General features: G+C 41.3%; 1 protein-coding gene across 7 annotated transcripts in view; it reads right to left on the bottom strand.

Annotated features, from left to right (window-relative positions):
- The window catches only part of ANKRD44 (ankyrin repeat domain 44), a 327,191-nt gene that overhangs the window by 138,625 nt on the left and 161,690 nt on the right, over window positions 1-26,876 (bottom strand). For all 7 annotated transcript variants that reach the window (XM_089916548.1, XM_089916546.1, XM_089916545.1 and 4 more), the window contains one exon: window positions 3,535-3,605. In XM_089916548.1, the coding sequence (XP_089772674.1) occupies window positions 3,535-3,605 (71 nt within the window). The remainder of the gene's footprint in view (window positions 1-3,534; window positions 3,606-26,876) is intronic.

The raw sequence follows: 26,876 nt of genomic DNA, 5'->3' as shown, positions 1-26,876 counted from the left end.
CTACTTACAGAGCAACTATCTATGAGAATGACCTGAAGACAGCAGAAAAGATTTCCCACAACTAAAGATATAAAGAAGGAACTACAATGAGATGGATGGGAGGGGCTAAGGTGCAGTATACTCAGGACCCATACACCTGGGTCAGCAACCCAGAAGTGGGAAGAATATCACAATGGCAGAGGTCCTCCCCAAGGAGCAAGGGGTCCAAGCCGCACATTGGGCTCCCCAGCCCAGGATCCTGCATCAGGAAGATGGGCTCCCAGAAGTTCTGCTTTGAAAACCAGTGGGGCTTATGTTCAGGAGAGCCAGAGAGCTTAGGAACCAGACTGCTCCTAAAGGGCATGTAGAAAATCTCACACACTCCAAGTCCCAGTGCAGAGGCAGTAGTTTAAAAGGAGCCTGGGTCAGACCTACTTGCTATTCTTGGAGAGCCTCTCAGAGAGGCAGAAGGCAACCGGGACTCCATCTGAGGATAAAGACACCGGTGGCAGCCATTTGAGGGAGTTCATTCTACAATGACGTCAGCACTGCCAAGTGCCATTTTGGAATCCTCCTGATAGCCTATTAGTGCTGGGGGACTTACCTGCCCTCCAGCACCAGCCCGACACCCGCAAGGCTGCACAGCTAACTGCTTGGGGAAACTACCCATCCTCCAGTGGGCCCACAGCTACTCCATGAGGCAGAACCTCACAGCCTACCAAGTGGGAGCCAGCCCCGCCTCCCAGCAAACCCACAATAATTGGACCCGCTCCAACAGAGGGGGGCCCACATCCCAGATGGGGGCACCCCTAGAGCATATAGCTCTGGTGACCAGAGGGAAGCATGCTGTTGGACCCCATAGGGCATCTCCTACATAAGGCCACTTCTTTAAGATCAGGAAATGTAACTGACCTACCTAATACATAGAAATAAACACAGAGAATTAGGCAAAATGAGGAGATAGAGGAGTATGTTCCAAATGAAGAAACAAGACAAAACTTCAGAAAGAGAACTAAATGAAGTAGAGATAAGCAATCAACCCAATAAATAGTTCAAGGTAATGATCATAAAGATGCCCAATGAACTCAGGAGAAGAATGGATGAACACAGCGAGCATTTTAACAAAGAGTTAGAAGATATAAAGAAGAACCAAACAAAGCTGAAGAATACAATAACTGAAATGAAAAATATACTAGAAGGAATCAACAGTAGGTTAGATGACACAGAGGAATGGATCAGCAATCTGGAAGTCAGAGTAGTGGAAATCACCCAAGCTGAACAGAAAAGAGAAAAAAAGAATTTAAAAAAATGAGGATAGTTTAAGAGACCTCTGGGACAACATCAAGTGTACTAACATTTCCAATATAGGAGTCCCAGAAGGAGAAGAGAAAGAGAAAGGGGCAGAGAAGTAATAGCTAAAAACTCCCTTAACCTGGGGAAGGAAACAGATATCCAGGTCCAGGAATCCCAGAGAATCCCAAACAAAGTAAACCCAAAGAGGTCCACACCAAGACACAATGTAATTAAAATGACAAAAATTAAAGAAAAAAAGAGAATCTTAAAAACAGCAATAGCTTGCTGGGGGAGAGGGAGGGGGAGCGGGTGGGGAGGGATGGATTGGGAATTTGGGATTAGCAAATGCAAACTATTATATATAGAATGGATAAACAACAAGGTCCTACTGTATAGCACCGGGAACTATATTCAATATCCTGTGATAAACCGTAATGGAAAAGAATATGAAAAAGAATGTATACATATGTATAACTGAGTCACTTTGCTATAGAGCAAAAAGTAGCATAACATTGTAAATCAACTATACTTCAATAAAATAAATTTCTAAAAATATATTAAAAAATTAAAAATAATAATAAAAAATAAAAGCAGCAAGAGAAAAGCAGCTAGTCATGTACAAGGGACATGATAATCAGCAGACTTTCAGCAGAAACTTGGCAGGCCAGAAGGGAGTAGCACTTTACATTCAAAGCAATGAAAGGAAAAAACGTACAACTGAGAATACTCTACCTGGCAAGGTTATCATTCAGATTTGAAGGACAGACAAAGAGTTTTACAGAGAAGCAAAAGCTAAAAGAATTCAGCACCAGTAACCCAGCTTTACAAGAAATGTTCACGGGACTTCTCTTAGTGGAAAAGAAAAGGCCACAAGTAGAAATATGAAGAGTATGAAAGGAAAAATCTCATTGGTAAAGGCAAACATAAACTAAAGGTAGTAGATCAACCACTTGTAAAGCTAGTAGAAAGGCTAAAAGACAAAAGTAGCAAAATCATCTATATCCACAATAAGTAGTTAAGGGATACACAAAACAAAAAGATGTAAAATATGATGTCAAAAACATTAAATATAGCAGGGGGAGGAAAAATTCGGAGTTGTTAGAATATGTTTGAAATTAAGAGATCATCAACATATACGTATATGGTAACCACAAACCAAAAACCTACAACAGATACACGTAGAAAAATAGAAAAGAATCTAAACATAACACTAAACAAAGTCATCAAATCACAATGAAAGAGAGCAAAAGAAGAAAAAAAACAAAAAAGAACTACAAAAACAACCAGAAAACAATTAATGAAATGGCATTAAGTACATACCTATCAATAATTACTTTAAATGTAAATGGACAAAATGTTCCAATTAAAAGACATATTTGCCATCCTCACCCAAATTTCCAGCATTCAAAATAAATTCTTTCTTGAACACCTACAATGTACCAGGCTTGGGTTACATCAGGAAACAAAACAAAATTCCTGCCATCATGGTGCTCACATTCCAGTGACATGTTTGCCAAACTCAGCATGTTCAAACAGAAATGATTAACTTCCCCAGCCCTTGCTCCTTTGCCTCTGCCTTCCATTGGGTTACCAATGGTAATGGTGTTACCATTCACCCAATGGCTTCTTTTCCATCTCACCCTCACAAGTTCCAAATCCTGTCAGGTTCACAACTTATCTCTGCTGTCAACACTCCCCGCTGCTCAGAGGACACCCAGCCCTCTGCTATTGGACCCAGCCTCTACTATCAGACTTATCTTCTACTACAGCCTGTGTTCCAGCTACATCCAACTGAACCCACCATTCAATCACTTCCATGACCCTTGTCCTACAGCATGTTTCTCCTCCTGCCTCAGCCCTCTCTCCTTTTCCTGGCCTGGTAAGTCCCTATCATCCTCTAAGGACTAGCTCAACTGACATGTCTTCTTGGAAGACTTCGTCTATTCAAGAAGACAGTTATTTGCTTCCTCCTCCAATTCAGTTATGGTACTGTACAGATCTGCTTACCTGTTTGCACCCCCTTCAGACTGAGAACTCACTGAAGTCAAGAATCACACCGTCCATCCTGGACCACCCCAGTCAGCCCCTAGCACCATGGCTGACACACAGGAGGTGCTTGAACAAACAGCTGTTCAATTTGGTAACCCTCTTGCATTACAAGTCAAAGCCTTTTGCTCACCAGTGAGAATCCCTAATTCAGCAGAAAGCATTTTTCTCTTTCTAGGAACTGGAGGTGCTAGATTAAATAAGATAATCACTCACTTCACTTCTGGAGGCAACAGCCCGGTGCAGTGGGGTCAGCCACATGTTGTCCTTGGCATTCACACGAGCTCCTGGAACCAAACAGCACAGGTTAGAGGCACAATGCAATTCTGCTGATGTGAAGTCAGATGCTGTATCTTGTGCTCTCGTTTGCCGGGTACAACCAACACATTTTGTTTCGTTTTTTCCTTTCTGTGAGTCATGTGCTTTCTAGCCACCAAACAAGGAGAAGACGTTGAATGCAGTAGAAGGAGCAAGGTCAGGAGCTGAGAATGTCACAAGAATCGGGCCAAGACCAGAAGAGAAATAACAGTGTCTCACTGGGTAGGAGATACAGTTGTAAGAAAGCTGAGATTCTCCAGAACTATAGAAATGTAGGTTCTGAAGAATGAAGAACTTTTCAGGGGTGTGTATGCATGTGTGTGTGTGTGTGTGTGTGTGTGTGTGTGTTCGTGTTCCGGAATGTTACATTCCTGAATATAAAATATAGAATCATATACATTATTTTATTTTTAGTCATTAAGCACATTTATCTCACAGGGCACACAACATCCTTCTTGGAAAACTGTTAGCGATGAGCAGCCTTCCAACAAGCATATACTAGAGGCCAGTGAAGTTGAGTTCTGATGAGATTTGATCTGGGCTAAAGGGATTAGCAGAAATCCGTTTTATCCAAGAATCCCAATTATTTCTCTGGACTAGCCAAATATTTTGGTAGGAAGAAGCCAGGTTCCATGGAGCTTTTGGACAGACACAACATGAAGCCTATGTAGGCTGCTCACGGCTCGCTCATACTATGGGGTGGGCATACAGGCTGACACACGAGCCAGAGCCCGGTCATACTCAGGGAGGTGCCCGTGCTCAGCTCCCTGGGAGCCACATCACAATCACGGAGCAGAAGCTCCACAGGAACAGATTCCCGGAAAGTAGAGTATGCCCTCCGCCCATGACACCTGCACAATTCTCCACGTGTACACGTCCACCAAGCTACAACTGAACCACTACAACACCCAATATGAGCTTCCTCTTTTTTGGAATCTGGATTTTGATCAGTCTTCTGGTCAGAGATGGAAAGTTTTATAAAAGGGCTGCAAAAGGAGAGGAGGAGGAAATATCTATGATATCTTTGCAGATGCAGTAAGAGGAGCCTGTTTTAGCCTTAGGACAACAAGGAAGGAAGCTCAAAGAAACTAGAAAGTAAGGCAGAGGAGGGGAAGTGCAAAGGAGGTGGCTCTGAGACAAGGGCCGAGAAAGTGAGTCAAGTGTAAGCAGAGGCTGACCAATCTCTGTGAGGCCAAGGCCAGCTGACAGCTAAAAAACAGGAACCGTGTTTAGAAGAAGAAAAAAAAGGCAGCAGGAGACTTCCATGGATAAAAGTGTGCTAGAAATTTAATTTAATCATAGAACTTACAATGTTTTTTCTCTTTAACTGAAGAAGAAATACCATCAACCATACTAATGATAGAAAACAAGAACATAATAATCCCTAAAACAAAGAGAGAGAGAATGTCTCTTCTACCCTCATTCTGATTTCATTAGTTGGAGGTGGGACCAGGCACAGGTATTTTTTAAAAACTCCCCAGGACCCACGGTTATTGTTATAGGCTGTTAAGATTGAGAGCCACTGGTAAATTGTTGCTTAGTTTATCAAGCTTAAAATTATTTGAATCCTAATTCTACTAACTTCATCCAGGCAGCTTACCTGAAAAGGTTCAAGCCCCTTACATCAGTAAGAACCAAACAAAATCAGTTTGGTGGTGCTAAGACGCCAAGGCAGCAGACATCTCACTCCCCAGTAGCAGGATGTCCTGGGCTAAATGCTCTGGAGTGAAATGAATGAGGTCTGGGAAGGACAGTGGGATTCATGGTCAGAAGACCCAGATTTGATTCTGATTTCAGCACCTACTGGCCCAGCTACCAAAAGCCACTACTCTGTAAAATGAGGCCAACAACAACATAATAATAATAACATAATAATAATACTTCTCTACCCACCTTATGAGGTGGTTGGGAGAATCAAGTGAATTTGAAGGTGCTTTGTAAATTGCAAAGCACTAGAAAAATATTAGCAGTTCTTATTTCCAAATCCCCTCTAATGTCATATTTACTTCTAAATCTATGACTCAGGTCTTCAAGGAAGTGAGAGGCATAGTCTTTGCCCAGGAAAGTAGGGGGAAGTCAAACATATAGATTTAAGAACGCAAAGAACCATCACCTAGAGACTGCACAAACAGGTATCTTTTGAAGATTAAGAGAGGCTCAGATGCTACAGAATGCCAGGGAGGAGGAAACCCAGATGTAATTGAGAGCAGAAAATATTGTGAATTTTAAAACAAAATTTTCCCTACCAGAAAACAAATTTTAGCTTTCCTCTCCTAAGTCTTAGTTCCAAGGGAGCACCAGATGACTGTTACAAAGCCTACCTTTCTGGTTTAGAAACAAACAGTATTTATCCCTCAGGTCCTAGTATTTCTTCTACCAACATTCAGCTATTCAGCCCTTCTAAAATTACCCATCTTTTTGTCAGGCCTTTACCCGGGTCATAAATATGTCTATTTTACCACATTGTGCTTATACCTGCATATCAGAAGACAGACCTTTTATTCTCTCTCGTAACTCAAATGTATACTTGTTACTTAATCCCAGGCTGTTTCTTTGACACGTCACAAACATCACCCAGATTTCACAAAGACCTGGATTCAAGTCTCATTCCCTACTGGTAGAGATGGCTGTATCAGGGTGTCCCTTCAGATTCCCTGTCCACGTTTAAGGGACTTCCGTGTCACGAAGTCAAATCAGTCATCTGAGATGAAGAACATCTGGCCGTAAGTTCCCTCTGTTTCTGGGTTTGAATTTTCACCTGGCTGTCTACATGATGTTCTTATCAACACTTTAGTACGTTTGTAGGAAGGAATGCTACATGGGACAGATTGATACCCGCTATGGGTAGCATATCAGTTCTGCCTCAGAGCCTCTAAATCAGTGCTGCCCAGTGGAAATATAATGTGAACCAAGTAACTGAAAATTTTCTAGTAACCACACTAAAAAGGGTATAAAAAACAAGTAAACTAACTTCAGTAATATATTTTACTTACTTAACTCAATATATCCAAAATATTATCATGTAATTGAATTTTTTAATTATTGAGATAATTTGCATTCTTTTTTTTCATGCTAAAGCTTCAAAATCCCACGTGTATTTCACACTCACAGCACATCTCCATTCAATCGGGCCACACTTCAAGTGTTCAACAGCCACAGCTGGAGTGTGGCTACCATACTGAACAGTGCAGCTCTAAATGCTAGGTGGCAGAGCCCAGGCTTGGCTACTCGTTTGCTTGAGTAGCTCTCTTCAGTTCTAAGGAGCTATGATTCTACCATTAGAGCTGTGAAACTGCTAAGAGCCGTGTTAAGAATGGCTAACGTGATCTGAACGCTGACTCTCTATACTAACGTATGTGTAATCCATTTAATAAAAGGGAGATACTCTTATTATGCCAGTTTTATAGATGAGGGAACCAAGGCCATGAGAAATAATATGCTCCAGGTCCCCAGCTAGGAAATGGTAGATTTGAACCCAGGTAGTCTGACTTCAAAGCCAAGCTCTAGGGCAGTGTGCCTCACTTCAAAACTAGCTACATTCACACAGCATTCAGCTAACACTGATTGCATTTTCCCCATCTTTCTCTCTGGTCCTTAGAGTCACTCTTCTCTCCCTCTTTCTCCACTTTCATGTACATATTTTTCATATATATGTATATATTCCCCTTGATTTCATGCCTCCTCTCTCATATTTTTCCTTCTAGTTCCAAACACTGGTTATAATAATATGGAACAGAAATACATATTTTGTTATTCATGGTCTTTCACAGAGTAAATATTGTGTATAAACTTAAAAAGCTAATGCAAGAAGAAGAAACCCAAATGGTAAGACACATGTGAAAAGATACTTCTCAAAATTCATCAGGGAGAAGCCAATGAAAGCAACATTAACAAAGCATATTGCACACATCAAATTGGGGAAAATTTTGAAGTGTGAAATGCCAAGAGTTAGCAAGGATATGGAGCAACAGGGAAACATGGATACAGATGGTGAGAGTGTGAATTGGCACAACCCCCTTTGGAAACAGGGTGGTGCTACCTAATAAAACTGATGACGTGTGTGCCCTACCACCCAGCAATTCCACCCAGTCATATACCCTAGAGAAACTCTCATACATGTACAAGAATATTCACTGAAGCATGTTTGCAACAGCAAGATATTGGGATCCCAAATGGTGATCAAGAAGAGAATGGAAAAATACACTGTGGTATATTTGTACAACGGAATGCTACACTGTCATGGAAATGAACAGACTGAAGTTACATATATAAATATATGCACTTCAAAAACACAACATTGAATGAACAAATGAAGTTGCAGATTAATACCAACGGCTTAATACCAGTTACATAAAGTTTCTAAATTTACAAAACAAAGCAATATGTTGTTTATAGATGCACAGATTGAAATAAAAGTAATAAATATGGCTAAAGAAAACAACTACCAATTCTGGCTAGTGGTTGCCTCTTGGGAGGGAGGGTGTGAAAGGATAAGGAAAGGATTCAATGGGCTTCAACTGTGTCTTCAATGCATTACTTCCTTTTCAAAAAGATATAATGCAAGTATAGAAAAATCTTAAGACTTCTTAAAGCTTGATATATATGGGCATTAATTACATTATTCTCCATACTTTTCTATATGTTTGAAATATTTTCTAATAAAATACTTTTTCTTTTTTTAGATGGTGGGGGTAGGAGTTTTAGTAATTTATTTATTTATTTTTGCTGTGTTGGGTCTTCGTTTCAGTGTGAGGGCTTTCTCTAGTTGTGGCAAGCGGGGGCCACTCTTCATTGCAGTGCGCAGGCCTCTCACTATCGCGGCCTCTCTTGTTGTGGAGCACAAGCTCCAGACGCGCAGGCTCAGTAGTTGTGGCTCACAGGCCTAGTTGCTCCGCGGCATGTGGGATCTTCCCAGACCAGGGCTCGAACCCGTGTCCCCTGCATTAGCAGGCAGATTCTCAACCACTGTGCCACCAGGGAAGCCCTAAAATACTTTTAAGAAAGCTAGTACACTTAAAGTTTTATGTCTCTTAATGAAAATGGTTCAGGGGGGATTAAGTTGCTTTTTCTTACACTACTTTTTCTTGGTTAGTCGCCCTTCTTGTTAGAAAAATGACACTTTCATATAAAATGGCCCATTCGTAGTCTCTTCCAGGACTTTCCTAAGGCTCATCCAAGGTGAGTAAGGAAAGACGAGTAAGAGTTGCTGTTGGATTTGCAGATGACCTCATTTGTACAGTCCATTTTTTTTTTTTTTTGCGGTATGCAGGCCTCTCACTGTTGTGGCCTCTCCCGTTGCGGAGCACAGGCTCCGGACGCGCTGGCTCAGCGGCCATGGCTCACGGGCCCAGCCGCTCTGCGGCATGTGGGATCTTCCCAGACCGGGGCACGAACCCATGTCCCCTGCATCGGCAGGCGGACTCTCAACCACTGCGCCACCAGGGAAGCCCTGTACAGTCCATTTTGATTAGAAAATTTCAAGTTAACAACGTGTTATTTGCTGGTCTTATTGTCATTTTTTTCTCATGCTGTCCTCTCTCCACAATCACTATCGCTGATCTCCCCAGCTGTTGAATAGAGGCAAGTCAGCACGTGCAGGAAAGGCAGGACCTCAGAAGTTTGTGCCTCTTGGGATGAAGATGGCCGAGTAGAAGGACGTGCACACACTCCCTCTTGTGAGAGCACTGGAATCACAACTAACTGCTGAAAAATCATAGATAGGAGACACTGGAACTCATCAAAAAAGATAACCCCACATCCAAAGACAAAGGAGAAGCCACAATGAGACAACAGGAGGGGTGCAATCACAATAAAATCAAATCCCATAACTGCTGGGTGGGTGACTCACAAACTGGAGAACAATTATACCACAGAAGTCCACCCACTGCAGTGAGGGTTCTGAACCCCATGTCAGGCTTCCCAACCTAGCGATCCGGCAACAGGAGGAGGAATTCCCAGAGAATCAGACTTTGAAGGCTAGCAGGATTTGACTGCAGGACTTTGACAGGACTGGGGGAAACAGAGACTCTATTTTTGAAGGGCACACACAAAGCATCAGGACCCAGGGGAAGGAGCAGTGACCCCATAGGAGACTGAACCAGACCTACCTGCTAGTGTTGGAGGGTCTCCTACAGAGGCAGCGGGTGGCTGTGGCTCACTGCAGGGACAAGGACACCAACTGCACAAGTTCTGGGAAGCACTCCTTGGTGTGAGCCCTCCCAGAGTCTGCCATTAGCCCCACCAAAGAGCCTGTGGCCTCCAGTGCTGGGTTGCCTCAGGCCAAACAACCAACAGGGAGGGAACTCAGCCCCATCCATCAGCAGACAAGTGGATTAAAGTTTTACTGAGCTCTGCCCACCAGAGCAACACCCAGCTCTACCAACCACCAGTCCCTCCCATCAGGAAGCTTGCAAAAGTCTCTTAGATAGCCTCATCCACTAGAGGGCAGACAGCAGAAGCAAGAAGAACTACAATTCTGCAGCCTGTGGAATGAAAACCACATTCACAGAAAGAGAGACAAAATGAAAAGGCAGAGGACTATGTACCAGATGAAGAAACAAGATAAAACCCCAGAAAAACAGCTAAATGAAGTGGACAGAGGCAACCCTCCAGAAAAAGAATTCGGAATAATGACAGTGAAGATGATCCAGGACCTTGGAAAAAGAATGGAGGCAAAAACTGAAAAGATGCAAGAAATGTTTAACAAAGACCTAAAAGATTAAAGAACAAACACCTAGAAGAATTAAAGAACAAACAAACAGAGATGAACAATACAATAACTGAAACGAAAAATACGCTAGAAGGAATCAACAGCAGAATAACTGAGGCAGAAGAACGGATAAATAACTGAGGCAGAAGAACGGATAAGTGACCTGGAAGACAGAATGGTGGAATTCACTGTTGCAGAACAGAATAAAGAAAAAAGAATGAAAAGAAATGAAGACAGCCTAAGAGACCTCTGGGACAACATTAAATGCACCAACATCTGCATCATAGGGGTCCCAGGAGGAGAAGAGAGAGAGAAAGGACCCGAGAAAATATGTGAAGGGATTATAGTTGAAAACTTCCCTCACATGGGAAAGGAAATAGCCACCCAAGTCCACGAAGTGCAGAGAGTCCCAAGGAGGATAAACCAAAGGAGAAACATGCCAAGACACACAGTGATCAAATTGACAAAATTTAAAGACAAAGAAAAAGTATTAAAAGCAAGAAGGGAAAAACGACAAATAACATACAAGGGAACTCCCATGAGGTTAACAGCTGATTTCTCAGCAGCAACTCTACAAGCCAGAAGGGAGTGGCACGATATATTTAAAGTGATGAAAGGGAAAAAACTACAACCAAGATTACTCTACACAGCAAGGATCTCATTCAGATTCGAGGGAGAAATCAAAAGATTTACAGACAACCAAAAGCTAAAAGAATTCAGCATCAGCTCTACAACAAATGCTAAAGGAACTTCTGTAAGTGGGAAACACAAGACAAGAAAAGGACCTATAAAAACAAACCCAAAACAATTCATAAAATGGTCATAGGAACATACATATCGATAATTACCTTAAATGTGAATGGATTAAATGCTCCAACCAAAAGACACAGGCTCACTGAATGGATACAAAAACAAGGCCCATCTATATGCTGTCTACAAGGGACCCACTTCAGACCTAGGGGCACATACAGACTGAAAGTGACAGGATAGAAAAACATATTTCATGCAAGTGGAAGTCAAAAGAAAGCTGGAGTAGCAATACTCATATCAGATAAAATAGACTTTAAAATAAAGAATGTTCTAAGAGACAAGGAAGGACACTACATAATGATCAAGGGATCAACCCAAGAAGAAGATATAACGATTATAAATATATATACACCCAACATAGGAGCACCTCAATACATAAGGCAAATGCTAACAGCTACAAAAGAGGAAGTCGGCAGTAACACAAAAATAATGGGGGACTTTAACACCTCACTTACACCAATGGACAGACCATCCAGACAGAAAATTAATAAGGAAACACAAGCTTTAAGTGACACAACAAACCAGACAGATTTAATTGATATTTATAGGACATTCCATCCAAAAACAACAGATTACACTTTCTTCTCAAGTGCACATGGAACATACTCCAGGACAGATCACATCTTGGGTCACAAATCAAGCCTTGATAAATTTAAGAAAATTGAAATCATATCAAGCATCTTTTCTGACCACAACGCTATGAAGTGAGAAATAAATTACAGGGAAAAAAACATAAAAAACACAAACACATGGAGGCTAAACAATACGTTACTAAATAACCAAGAGATCACTGAAGAAATCAAAGAGGAAATCAAAAAATACCTAGAGACAAAAGACAACGAAAACACGATAATCCAAAACCTAAGGTATGCAGCAAAAGCAGTTCTAAGCGGGAAGTTTAGAGCAATATAATCCTACCTCAAGAAACAAGAAACACTTCAAATAAACAATCTAACCTCACACCTAAAGGAACTAGAGAAAGAAGAACAAACAAAACCCAAAGTTAGTAGAAGGAAAGAAATCATAAAGATTAGAGTAGAAATAAATAAAATAGAAACAAAGAAAACAATAGCAAAGATCAACAAAACCAGAAGGTGGTTTTTTGAGAAGGTAAACAAAATTGATAAACCATTAGCCAGACTCATCAAGAAAAAGAGGGAGAGGACTCAAATCAATAAAATTAGAAAAGAAAAGTTACAATGGACACCGCAGAAATACAAAGCATCATGACAGACTACTACAAGCAACTCTATGCCAATAAAATGAACAACCTGGAAGAAATGGACAAATGCTTAGAAAGGTACAACCTTCTGAGACTGAACCAGGAAGGGACAGAAAATATGAACAGACCAATCAAAAGTAATGAAATTGAAACTGTGATTAAAAATCTTCCAACAGGGCTTCCCTGGTGGCGCAGTGGTTGAGAGTCTGCCTGCTGATGCAGGGGACATGGGTTCGCGCCCCGGTCCGGGAAGGTCCCACATGCCGCGGAGTGGCTAGGCCCGTGAGCCGTGGCCGTTGAGCCTGCGCATCCAGAGCCTGTGCTCCGCAACAGGAGAAGCCACAACAGTGAGAAGCCTGCATACTGCAAAAAAAACAAAACAAAAAAAATGGGCAGAAGACCTAAATAGACATCTCTCCAAAGAAGACATACAGATGGCCAAGAGGCACATGAAAAGCTGCTCAACATCACTAATTATTAGAGAAATGCAAATCAAAACTGCAATGAGGTATCACCTCACACCGGTTAGAATGGGCATCATCAGAAAATCTACAAACAACAAATGCTAGAGAGGGTGTGGAGAAAAGGGAACCCTCTTGCACTGTTGGTGGGAATGTAAATTGATACAGCCACTATGGAGAACAGTATGGAGGTTCCTTAAAAAACTAAAAATAGAATTACTATATGACCCAGCAATCCCACTACTGGGCATATACCCAGAGAAAACCATAATTCAAAAACACACATGCACCCCAATGTTCACTGCAGCACTATTTACAATAGCCAGGTCATGGAAGCAATCTAAATGCCCATCGACAGATGAATGGATAAAGAATATGTGGTACATATATACAATGGAATATTACTCAGCCATAAAAAGGCACAAAACTGGGTCATTTGTAGAGACGTAGATGGACCTAGAGACTGTCATACAGAGTGAAGTAAGTCAGAAAGAGAAAAACAAATATGGTATATTAACGCATATATGTGGAATCTAGAAAAATGGTACAGATGAACTGGTTTGCAAGGCAGAAATAGAGACACAGATGTAGAGAACAAATGTATGGACACCAAGGGGGGAAAGCGGGGACAGGGGAGGGTGGTGGTGGGATGAATTGGGAGATTGGGATTGACACGTATAGAGTAATATGTATAAAATAGATATTATCTAATAAGAACCTGCTGTATAAAAAAAAAATAAAAAATAAAAAGTAAGTTTGTGCCTACCCAAAAGTGCAAGGGCTCTAGAACCTTAGCGAATCTTTTGCTGTCTTTCCACATGCCATTTTATCACCACATTTTGAATCTAAGCATCTCATCTCAGTAGCTCCCTCACCAGCCAAACCACCAGCATACTGACAAGGGCAGAGGACGTGTGTAGTACATGCCTGACCTGTGTGTACCTGCTTTTGCCACTGCAGGTTCAAATCTTACCTTCCCAGCTGCATGGCACAGGGAGATCAGCTCGGTGCTTTGTGACCACCTAGAGGGGTGGGATAGGGAGGGTGGGAGGGAGACGCAAGAGGGAGGGGATATGGGGATATACATATGCATATAGCTGATTCACTTTGTTATACAGCAGAAACTAACAACACTGTAAAGCAATTATACTCCAATAAAGATGTTAAACAAAAAAACCAAAACTCTTACCTTCCATCCTCCTCTCTTTCTCCTCCCTCCTCCTTCTCTCTCTCATATACACAACCTATTTTTGTCTTTGTATGTGTGTATTAGAATGCTCTATCGTAAGGAAATAACTTTAGGTAAATGTTAAGACTAATCTTTTAAGGATGCTTTAAGAAAGGTTAGTCATAAAAGTAAAATATTGGAAACAACTTTGGCATTAGACAAAGGGTTTGGTTAAATAAGTTACCATACAGCCACATGACGTAGCTGCGATGCTTTTTCAGAATACTTAATAGAACACTTCCGGGAAGATGGCGGAAGAGTAAGACGCGGAGATCACCTTCCTCCCCACAGATACACCAGAAATACATCTACGCGTGGAACAACTCCTACGGAGCACCTACTGAACGCTGGCAGAAGACCTCAGACCTCCCAAAAGGCAAGGAACCTCCCACGTACCTGGTTAGGGCAAAAGAAAAAAATAAACAGAGACAAAAGGATAGGGACGGGTCCTGCACCAGCAGGAGGGAGCTGTGAAGGAGGAAAAGTGTCCACACACTAGGAAGCCCCTTCGCGGGCGGAGACTGCGGGTGGCGGAGTGGGGGAGCTTCAGAGCCGCGGAGGAGAGCACAGCAACAGGGGTGCGGAGGGCAAAGCGGGGAGATTCCAGCGGAGAGGATCGGGGCCGACCGGCACTCACCAGCCGAGAGGCTTGTCTGCTCGCCCGCCGAGGCGGGCGGGGCTGGGAGCTGAGGCTCCGGCTTCGGTCGGAGCGCCGGGAGAGGACTGGGGCTGGCGGCGTGAACACAGCCTGCAGGGCGTTAGTGCACCGCGGCTAGCCGGGAGAGAGTCCGGGGAAAAGTCTGGACCTGCCGAAGAGGCAAGAGACTTTTTCTTCCCTCTTTGTTTCCTGGTGCGCGAGGAGAGGGGATTAAGAATGCTGCTTAAGGGAGCTCCAGAGACGGGCGTGAGCCGCGGCTAAAAGTGCGGGCCCCAGAGACAGACATGAGACGCTAAGGCCGCTGCTGCCGCCACCAAGAAGCCTGTGTGAGAACACAGGTCACTATCCACACCCCCCTTCCGGGGAGCCTGTGCAGCCCGCCACTGCCAGGGTCCCGGGACCCAGGGACAACTCCCCCGGGAGAACGCACGGTGCGCCTCAGGCTGGCAACATCACGCTGGCCTCTGCCGCCACAGGCCCACCCCGCACTCCGTGACCCTCCCTACCCCAGGCCTGAGTGAGCCAGAGCCTCCGAATCAGCGGCTCCTTTAACCCCGTCCTGTCTGAGCAAAGAACAGACGCCCTCTGGCGACCTACACGCACAGGCGGGGCCAAATCCAAAGCTGAGCCCCTGGGAGCTGTGAGAACAAAGAAGAGAAAGGGAAATCTCTCCCAGCAGCCTCAGAAGCAGCGGATTAAAGCTCCACAATCAACTTGATGTACCCTGCATCTGTGGAATACATGAATAGACAACGAATCATCCCAAATTAAGGAGCCGTGTGGATGAAAGGCTCTTGGTGCTGCAGCCAGGAGTTACTGCTGTGCCTCTGAGGTGGGAGAGCCAACTTCAGGACACTGGTCCACAAGAGACCTCCCAGCTCCACATAATATCAAATGGCGAAAATCTCCCAGAGATCTCCATCTCAACGCCAGCACCCAGCTTCACTCAACGGCCAGCAAGCTACAGTGCTGGACATCCTATGCCAAACAACTAGCAAGACAGGAACACAACCCCATCCATTAGCAGAGAGGCTGCCCAAAATCATAATAAGTCTACAGACACCCCAAAACACACCACCAGACGTGGACCTGCCCACCAGAAAGACAAGATCCAGCCTCATCCACCAGAACACAGGCACTAGTCCCCTCCACCAGGAAGCCTACACAACCCACTGAACCAACCTTAGCCACTGGGGACAGACACCAAAAACAACAGGAACTACAAACCTTCAGCCTGCAAAAAGGAGACCCCAAACACAGTAAAATAAGCAAAATGAAAAGACAGAAAAACACACAGCAGATGAAGGAGCAAGATAAAAACCCACCAGACCTAACAAATGAAGAGGAAATAGGCAGTCTACCTGAAAAAGAATTCAGAATAATGATAGTAAAGATGATCCAAAATCTTGGAAATAGAATAGACAAAATGCAAGAAACAGTTAACAAGGACCTAGAAGAACTAAAGATGAAACAAACAATGATGAACAACACAATAAATGAAATTAAAAATACTCTAGATGGGATCAATAGGAGAATAACTGAGGCAGAAGAACGGATAAGTGACCTGGAAGATAAAATAGTGGAAATAACTAATGCAGAGCAGAATAAACAAAAAAGAATGAAAAGAACTGAGGACAGTCTCAGAGACATCTGGGACAACATTAAACGCACCAACATTCGAATTATAGGGGTTCCAGAAGAAGAAGAGAAAAAGAAAGGAACTGAGAAAATATTTGAAGAGATTATAGTTGAAAACTTCCCTAATATGGGAAAGGAAATAGTTAATCAAGTCCAGGAAGCACAGAGAGTCCCATACAGGATAAATCCAAGGAGAAATACGCCAAGACACATATTAATCAAACTGTCAAAAATTAAATACAAAGAAAGCATATTAAAAGCAGCAGGGGAAAAACAACAAATAACACACAAGGGAATCCCCATAAGGTTAACAGCTGATCTTTCAGCAGAAACTCTGCAAGCCAGAAGGGCGTGGCAGGACATATTGAAAGTGTTGAAGGAGAAAAACCTGCAACCAAGATTACTCTACCCAGCAAGGATCTCATTCAGATTTGATGGAAAAATTAAAACCTTTACAGACAAGCAAAAGCTGCGAGAGTTCAGCACCACCAAACCAGCTCTACAACAACTGCTAAAGGAACTTCTCTAGGCAAGAAACACAAAAGAAGGAAAAGACCTACAATAACGAACCCAAAACAATTAAGAAAATGGGAATGGGAACACACATATCGATAATTACCTTAAATGTAAATGGACTAAATGCTCCCACCAAAAGACACAGATTGCCTGAATGGATACAAAAACAAGACGCATATATTTGCTGTCTACAAGAGACCCACTTCAGACCTAGAGACACATACAGACTGAAAGTAAGGGGATGGAAAAAGGTATTTCATGCAAGTGGAAGTCAAAAGAAAGCTGGAGTAGCAATTCTCATATCAGACAAAATAGACTTTAAAATAAAGACTATTAGAAGAGACAAAGAAGGACACTACATAATGATCAAGGGATTGATCCAAGAAGAAGATATAACAATTGTAAATATTTATGCACCCAACAAAGGAGCACCTCAATACATAAGGCAAATACTAACAGCCATAAAAGGGGAAATCGACAGTAACACATTCATAGTAGGGGACTTTAACACCCCACTTTCACCAATGGACAGATCATCCAAAATGAAAATAAATAAGGAAACACAAGCTTTAAATGATACACTAAACAAGATGGACTTAATTGATATTTATAGGACATTCCATCCAAAAACAACAGAATACACATTTTTCTCAAGTGCTCATGGAACGCTCTCCAGGATAGATCATATCTTGGGTCACAAATCAAGCCTTGGTAAATTTAAGAAAATTGAAATTGTATCAAGTATCTTTTCTGACCACAACGCTATGAGACTAGATATCAATTACAGGAAAAGATCTGTAAAAAATACAAACACATGGAGGCTAAGCAATACACTACTTAATAAGAAGTGATCACTGAAGAAATCAAAGAGGAAGTCAAAAAAATACCTAGAAACAAATGACAATGGAGACACGACAACTCAAAATCTATGGGATGCAGCAAAAGCAGTTCTAAGAGGGAAGTTTATAGCAATACAATCCTACCTTAAGAAACAGGAAACATCTCGAATAAACAACCTAACCTTGCACCTAAAGCAATTAGAGAAAGAAGAACAAAAAAATCCCAAAGTTAGCAGAAGGAAAGAAATCATAAAAATCAGATCAGAAATAAATGAAAAAGAAATGAAGGAAAGGATAGCAAAGATCAATAAAACTAAAAGCTGGTTCTTTGAAAGGATAAACAAAATTGATAAACCATTAGCCAGACTCATCAAGAAAAAAAGGGAGAAGACTCAAATCAATAGAATTAGAAATGAAAAAGGAGAAGTAACAACTGACACTGCAGAAATACAAAAGATCATGAGAGAGTACTACAAGCAACTCTATGCCAATAAAATGGACAACCTGGAAGAAATGGACAAATTCTTAGAAATGCACAACCTGCCAAGACTGAATCAGGAAGAAATAGAAAATATGAACAGACCAATCACAAGCACTGAAATTGAAACTGTGATTAAAAATCTTCCAACAAGCAAAAGCCCAGGACCAGATGGCTTCACAGGCGAATTCTATCAAACATTTAGAGAAGAGCTAACATCTATCGTTCTCAAATTCTTCCAAAATATAGCAGAGGGAGGAACACTCCCAAATTCATTCTACGAGGCCACCATCACCCTGATACCAAAACCAGACAAGGATGTCACAAAGAAAGAAAACTACAGGCCAATATCACTGATGAACATAGATGCAAAAATCCTCAACAAAATACTAGCAAACAGAATCCAACAGCAGATTAAACGGATCATACACCATGATCAAGTGGGGTTTATTCCAGGAATGCAAGGATTCTTCAATATACGCAAATCAATCAACGTGATACACCATATTAACAAATTGAAGGAGAAAAACCATATGATCATCTCAATAGATGCAGAGAAAGCTTCTGACAAAATTCAACACCCATTTATGATAAAAACCCTGCAGAAAGCAGGTATAGAGGGAACTTTCCTCAACATAATAAAGGCCATATATGACAAACCCACAGCCAACATCATCCTCAATGGTGAAAAACTGAAAGCATTTCCACTAAGATCAGGAACAAGACAAGGTGGCCCACTCTCACCACTCTTATTCAACATAGTTTTGGAAGTTTTAGCTACAGCAATCAGAGAAGAAAAGGAAATAAAAGGAATCCAAATCGGAAAAGAAGAAGTAAAGCTGTCACTCTTTGCAGATGACATGATACTATACATAGAGAATCCTAAAGATGCTACCACAAAACTACTAGAGCTAATCAATGAATTTGGTAAAGTAGCAGGAAACAAAATTAATGCACAGAAATCTCTGGCATTCCTATACACTAAGGATGAAAAATCTGAAAGTGAAATCAAGAAAACACTCCCATTTACCATTGCAGCAAAAAGAATAAAATATCTAGGAATAAACCTACCTAAGGAGACAAAAGACCTGTATGCAGAAAATTATAAGACACTGATGAAAGAAATTAAAGATGATACAAATAGATGGAGAGATATACCATGTTCTTGGATTGGAAGAATCAACATTGTGAAAATGACTCTACTACCCAAAGCAATCTACAGATTCAATGCAATCCCTATCAAACTACCACTGGCATTTTTCACAGAACTGGAACAAAAAAATTTCACAATTTGTATGGAAACACAAAAGACCCCAAATAGCCAAAGCAATCTTGAGAATGAAAAACGGAGCTGGAGGAATCAGGCTCCCTGACTTCAGACTATACTACAAAGCTACAGTAATCAAGACAGTATGATACTGGCACAAAAACAGAAATATAGATCAATGGAACAGGATAGAAAGCCCAGAGATAAACCCACGCACATATGGTCACCTTATCTTTGATAAAGGAGGCAGGAATGTACAGTGGAGAAAGGACAGCCTCTTCAATAAGTGGTGCTGGGAAAACTGGACAGCTACATGTAAAAGTATGAGATTAGATCACTCCCTAACACCATACACAAAAATAAGCTCAAAATGGATTAAAGACCTAAATGTAAGGCCAGAAACTATCAAACTCTTAGAGGAAAACATAGGCAGGACACTCTATGACATAAATCACAGCAAGGTCCTTTTTGACCCAGCTCCTAGAGAAATGGAAATAAAAACAAAAATAAACAAATGGGACCTAATGAAACTTCAAAGCTTTTGCACAGCAAAGGAAACCATAAAGAAGACCAAAAGACAACCCTCAGAATGGGAGAAAATATTTGCAAATGAAGCAACTGACAAAGGATTAATCTCCAAAATTTATAAGCAGCTCATGCAGCTTAATAACAAAAAAACAAACAACCCAATCCAAAAATGGGCAGAAGACCTAAATAGACATTTCTCCAAAGAAGATATACAGACTGCCAACAAACACATGAAAGAATGCTCAACATCACTAATCATTAGAGAAATGCAAATCAAAACTACAATGAGATACCATCTCACAACAGTCAGAATGGCCATCATCAAAAAATCTAGAAACAATAAATGCTGGAGAGGGTGTGGAGAAAATGGAACCCTCTTACACTGTTGGTGGGAATGTAAATTGATACAGGCACTGTGGAGAACAGTATGGAGGTTCCTTAAAAAACTACAAATAGAACTACCATACGACCCAGCAATCCCACTACTGGGCATATACCCTGAGAAAACCATAATTCAAAAAGAGTCATGTACCAAAATGTTCATTGCAGCTCTATTTACAATAGCCCAGAGATGGAAACAACCTAAGTGTCCATCATCGGATGAATGGGTAAAGAAGATGTGGCACATATATGCAATGGAATATTACTCAGCCATAAAAAGAAACGAAATTGAGCTATTTGTAATGAGGTGGTTAGACCTAGAGTCTGTCATACAGAGTGAAGTAAGTCAGAAAGAGAGAGACAAATACCGTATGCTAACACATATATATGGAATTTAAGAAAAAAAAATGTCATGAAAAACCTAGGGGTGAAACAGGAATAAAGACACAGACTTACTAGAGAATGGACTTGAGGCTATGGGAAGGGGGAAGGGTAAACTGTGACAAAGCGAGAGAGAGGCATGGACATATGTACACTACCAAACGTAAGGTAGATAGCTAGTGGGAAGCAGCCGCATAGCACAGGGAGATCAGCTCGGTGCTTTGTGACCGCCTGGAGGGGTGGGATAGGGAGGGTGGGAGAGGGAGGGTGGGAGGGAGGGAGACGCAAGCGGGAGGAGATATGGGAACATATGTATATATATAACTGATTCATTTTGTTGTGAGGCTGAAACTAACATACCATTGTAAAGCAATTATACTCCAATAAAGATGTTAAAATAAAAATTTTAAAAAAAAGACATACAGATGGCCAAGAAGCACATGAAAAGCTGCTCAACATCACTAATTATTAGAGAAATGCAAATCAAAACTACAGTGAGGTATCACCTCACACCAGTTAGAATGGGCATCATCAGAAAATCTACAAACAACAAAAGCTGGAGAGGGTGTGGAGAAAAGGGAACCCTCTTGCAGTGTTGGTGGGAATGTAAATTGATACAGCCACTATGGAGAACAGTATGGAAGTTCCTTAAGAAACTAAAACTAGAACTACCATATGACCCAGCAATCCCACTACTGGACATATACCCAGGGAAAACCATAATTCAAAAAGACACATGCACCCCAATGTTCACTGCAGCACTATTTACAATAGCCAGGTCATGGAAGCAACCTAAATGCCCATCGACAGGTGAATGGATAAAGAAGATGTGGTACATATATACAATGGAATATTACTCAGCCATAAAAAGGAACAAAATTGGGTCATTTGTAGAGACGTGGATGAATCTAGAGACTGTCATACAGAGTGAAGTAAGTCAGAAAGAGAAAAACAAATATGGTATATTAACGCATATATGTGGAACCTAGAAAAATGGTACAGATGAACTGGTTTGCGGGGGGGGTGGTGGTGGGATGAATTGGGAGATTGGGATTGATATATATACACTAATATGTATAAAATAGATAACTGATAAGAACCTGCTATATAAAAAAATAAAATAAAATTCAAAAAAAGAAAAAAAAAGAATGCTTAATAATGTGGAGAGATGTTCACAAACTATGGTTGTGCGCAAAAAGCAAGTACTAAAACACTATGAATGAATGAACCCATTTTTGTAAAAACACTAAACATTCTAGAAGGATGTACCACAAAAGCCCTGAGATCACTTCCTGGCACATGGTAAACACTGTATACTTGCTTGCTAACTATTATCGAAGTAGAGTCAGGGAACTAAGGGATAGAGACCGGGGTATCTACCACTGACACAGTTCTGAGTCCAGCTCAGACCTTAGTTAACAGTTGCCACATGAAGGATGCTTTCTGGTTAAAAGAGAGATCCAGCAATGTCTCCTCAACTGAACTGGCTTGAACCAGAGCTATGAAAATGTGCCTATCACCATGAATAGCAGCAGACCTATTTTACTTCATGTTTTGATCATATGAGTAATACATGAATGCACTCTTCTTTTAAAAGATAGGTTGTTGGGCTTCCCTGGTGGCGCAGTGGTTGAGAGTCCGCCTGCCAATGCAGGGGACACAGGTTCGTGCCCCGGTCCAGAAAGATCCCACATGCCGCGGAGCGGCTGGGCCCGTGAGCCATGGCCGCTGAGCCTGTGCGTCCGGAGCCTGTGCTCCGCAACGGGAGAGGCCACAGCAGTGAGAGGCCCGCGTACCGCAAAAAAAAAAAAAAAGATAGATTGTTAAAGATTTACGTAAAGTCCCCTTGAGAATCATCCCCAATGCTGGACTCTCTTCACTCCCTGAAGAAAACTACTACTCTGAATTTGGTTGGTGAGCTTCCAGTTTCTTTTATGTCTTCATATACAAATATGTGTACCCATAGAAAATCAGAGAATTAAGCTGAGTGGCCAATACAATAGTCTTCTTGTTTTTTAAAATATTACACAATTTTTAAAAATTTATAGCACTATTTCATAAGTGTGCTTTTACATTAATGTGTCATATTGTAATAACACTGAATTTCCTTGTTTCATTCAATAATACATTTTTCATATCTGTTTATGTTGAAACTTAGAGAATGAGTCAATTCTCTTTATTTGCCACATGTATTCCAACATATAAATACACATTTTTTTAGACATTCTCTCTATTGATGGGTATTTCAATTGTTTCCAGTGTTTCACTAGTCAAACAATGCTGCTATGAACATCCAGAAAATGACTGCTTACGCAAATGTCCAAGTATTTGTCTAGGATAGATAATTAGAAACGGACTTTCTGTGTCAACAGTCATGCACACTTTTGGTTTTCATAGTCTGAACCCTCCAAATTGTATCAGGGTACACACTCACAGTGTATGATTGCTTAATTTCCCCACATTCTCATCAACACTTGATATTATCAGTTATTTAAAATATTGCAGGACTTCCCTGGTGACGCAGTGGTTAAGAATCCGCCTGACAGTGCAGGGGACACGGGTTCGAGCCCTGGTCCAGGAGGATCCCACATGCCGTGGAGCAACTAAGCCCATGTATCACAACTACTGAACCTACGCTCTAGAGGCTGAGTGCCACAACTACTGAAGCCTGCGCACCTAGAGCTCTTGTGCTCTGCAACGAGCAGCCACCGCAATGAGAAGCCCACGCACCACAACGAAGAGTAGCCCCGACTCACTGCAACTGGAGAAAGCCCGCACACAGCAATGAAGACCCAATGCAGCCAAAAATAAAGAAATAAAATAAAATAGTGCAAATCTGATTGGAGAAAAATGGTCTCACATTTTTGTGTTTCCTGTTTTAACAGTGAGGTTGGGCATCTTCTAATATGTTTGTTTACTGGTCATTTATAATTCATTCTCTGAGAACCATTTATTTATATTCTTTGCCTATTTCTCCTATTTTTCTACTATGTTTTTCTTATAATTTATATGTATACAATCATATTGTATTGTCATTATTTTTTTAATTTAATTTAATTTATTTTTTATACAGCAGGTTCTTATTAGTTATCTATTTTACACATATTAGTGTATATATGTCAATCCCAATCTCCCGATTCATCCCTCCACCTTGACCCTGAGCTTGCTGCGCAGCATACAGCAACACATGCCCCGCGTGTAACAAACACCAGCACTGTGTTCATGCAGCTTTGGGGTCACTTGAGGAATTGAAAGATAATTAGAAATTTAGGAAGTAGATTCTTTCAGTTACTATTTAAGTCCTCCATTCCTCTACTAATCCTCCTCCAAAAGGTTGAAGAGGCAGCTGCCAAGGAAACCTCTCCCAGAGCAACAAAATTATTAGGACAAAAGCAGAGTTATCTGAATGGGGACACAGTATTTCATCAGTGTCATCCCGTGAGACCGGCTTCCTCATCCTCTTCTTCCGTCTGTCTGAGTCTTGTTTACATGTCAGAGGGAGACATCAGATGGTTTCGAGTTGAATATTTATAACTGATTTTTCTAAAGGAAGCTTCATGTTATTTACCTGCCTGTCAGGCACCATTGTGCACTGAAGGACACAGAGTCTGCATGTCTCATGATTTAAAGGCAAATGCTTTTTCCCCCAAGGACATTTTAAAGCTTATCATTTTTTTTTTTTAAAGCACTAGGCTATGCTGGTTCTGCAGAAACAAAGACACAACTAAAAGTTATCAAGCATAAACTCTAATTACAAATTAAGTACCTTTTTTTTAATCTTACCCCTATTAACACCTGATTTTATTTTCATAGATACCAGGAGTAAAGAGAACTCTGGGCATCTCTTCCAGAGGCAATATTTCTGTTCTCTTAGCCCTGTCATCTAGGAAGAAGTAGAATAAAGAAAAAAGGTAGACCAAATGACTAAAACTCTTACAGGTCAGAGAGAACAACTGACTCTTAAGGAGGGTTTAGCCAATGTTTCGCTTTTAATTATAGAAATAAATATGGGGACTTCCCTGGTGGCGCAGTGGTTAAGAATCCACCTGCCAATGCAGGGGACACAGGTTTGAGCCCTGGTCCGGGAAGATCCCACATGCTGCGGAGCAACTAAGCCTGTGCGCCTCAACTACTGAGCTCACGTGCCACAGCTACCGAAGACCACGCACCTAGAGCCCGTGCTCTGCAACAAAGAGAAGCCACCACAATGAGAAGCCCGCACACCACAAAGAAGAGTAGCCCCACTCACCACAACTAGAGAAAGCCCACGCACAGCAACGAAGACCCAACACAGCCAAAAAAATAGATAAACAAATTAATTTAAAAGAAAAAGAAATATGAAAGAAAGATCATATGAAGTATGATTATAATACAGTGAGATCAGCTTGCTTTTGATTTTTTTTTTTTAAACAAACAGACCAAATCTTATTACAGCCCAGGAGCACTGTCCTTCAAAGCAATGACCTTGGAACACTGTATGATAATTCCATGTATGTAGCATTGTCCAAAGCATTTTAAAAACTCCCCTTGGAGCTGCCTTTGGAACCAATTTATATACCCATCAGCAAATGGCCCATTACTTTATAACTGCACTACATTGGAGGCCAAAATCAGCATTGACTCATTTAATCACCCCTCTTTCTCTAGACCAAAAAAAATACCAAATCCAACCTCAAAGGATGAATATTTGTTATGCATGAGATAATCAAAAGAATGACCTGCTACCAGCTCTGGAGGCAATTTGCACTGGGAATAGTAATCACATTTTGAACAATCACAGGAAATAATTTTACAGGAATACCACTTGTTTGGTGGCCTATGTTCTAATAAATTTACTATTTTTAATTAGTAAATTAAAAACACCCTCACAAACACTCCCATTTTAGAGGGTGGGTACTTCTGGTTTTCTTCCTTCAGCCCAGAACTCTCTTGCGTGTCTCCAGAGTTTCTCTACAGGGTCTCGTTACTGTGGCTGTTTCTCTGTGTGCTCTGTTTTCTATATCTCAAGCCTAGGCTCTTAACTCTTGGTCACTGATTGGTTCACATTGATCTCATTCATCCATCTCCAGGCAAACGATTTAGCAAGCCCTTGACCTTGTATTTGCCTTAATCCTGACTCGGCCAGTTCCAAAACAGAAGCTAGAAGCAGGTGGGGAAAACAAAGCCAGAATGTGGACTGACAGTTAGAAGAAGAGGAAATCTGCAAGGCCTGAAATTCCTCGCTGTCTGCTCAGAGGTATTCAGGGTTCCATCTGCCTGGCTAATGGGAGATAATGTCAGTAGGAATTCAGCGGGCTTGGGTTACACTATGCTCTGTAAGTTAATACAACAATGCAGAACACAGCTGTAATGGGCAATTCTGGCAAAGCCAAGTGATTTGTCCAACGTGGGAATTGTTAGCACCTCATTCATTATTAAATTGGAAAACAGTTTGGTTGGATTCCCTAAAGGGTCAGCTGCCAGATGTAAGCTCAGAGATGAAATCATTGCTCTTGCAATGATATTTCTTATACATATTGAATAAAGGACCTTTTGGGGAAATTAAAACCATGAGAATTCCAAGAATTCGCCTAAGTTTCCACAGCTGAATAACATTTCTGAAGAACTTTCCCAATGCTCTCCCATGCCCTTAGTCTTCCTAATTTGATGAGGGAAGTAGGAAAAATTCCATAGCATGTGCCACCCAAAATTATACTAGAGACATTAATAGCCAGTGATTCTTCCTAGATGACTGGGCTAAGAAAACAGGTGTACAGATCTAGATATACAGAACAGTTTCTCCTGGCTCTACTGAATAAGCCCCGTTTAAAAGAAGCTGGTGTACTCCATGCCCACGTGAAGGGGAGGTGAAATCAAGTTTCTTGATCACCAGGCCCCAGATGCCTGAAAAAAAAACAGATGGGTCCTTCATGCTGAAGAATTAAAACCTTCCCCTTCGAATGTGGAGAAACAAACCAAAAACCAAAAAACCAAAGCTGGGGATCTAAAACAAGGTTTTGAATTTGTACATTCATGAATCAGACATTCCTCTGAGACCCAGATCTGTCTCTTAATACAACATTTAGATGGTGAATACAGCGGGTCGGGACCATTAGGTGTCATACCACAAAACTCTTTCTTTTTC

This window comes from Delphinapterus leucas, chromosome 8 (genome assembly GCF_059928025.1).
Source record: "Delphinapterus leucas isolate spDelLeu-1000000601 "Yukka" chromosome 8, BTC_Dleu_Yukka2, whole genome shotgun sequence".
Taxonomy (NCBI): Eukaryota; Metazoa; Chordata; class Mammalia; order Artiodactyla; family Monodontidae; genus Delphinapterus; species Delphinapterus leucas.
Note: the sequence above shows the minus strand (reverse complement) of the source record. Positions and strands in the feature narration are given on the sequence as shown.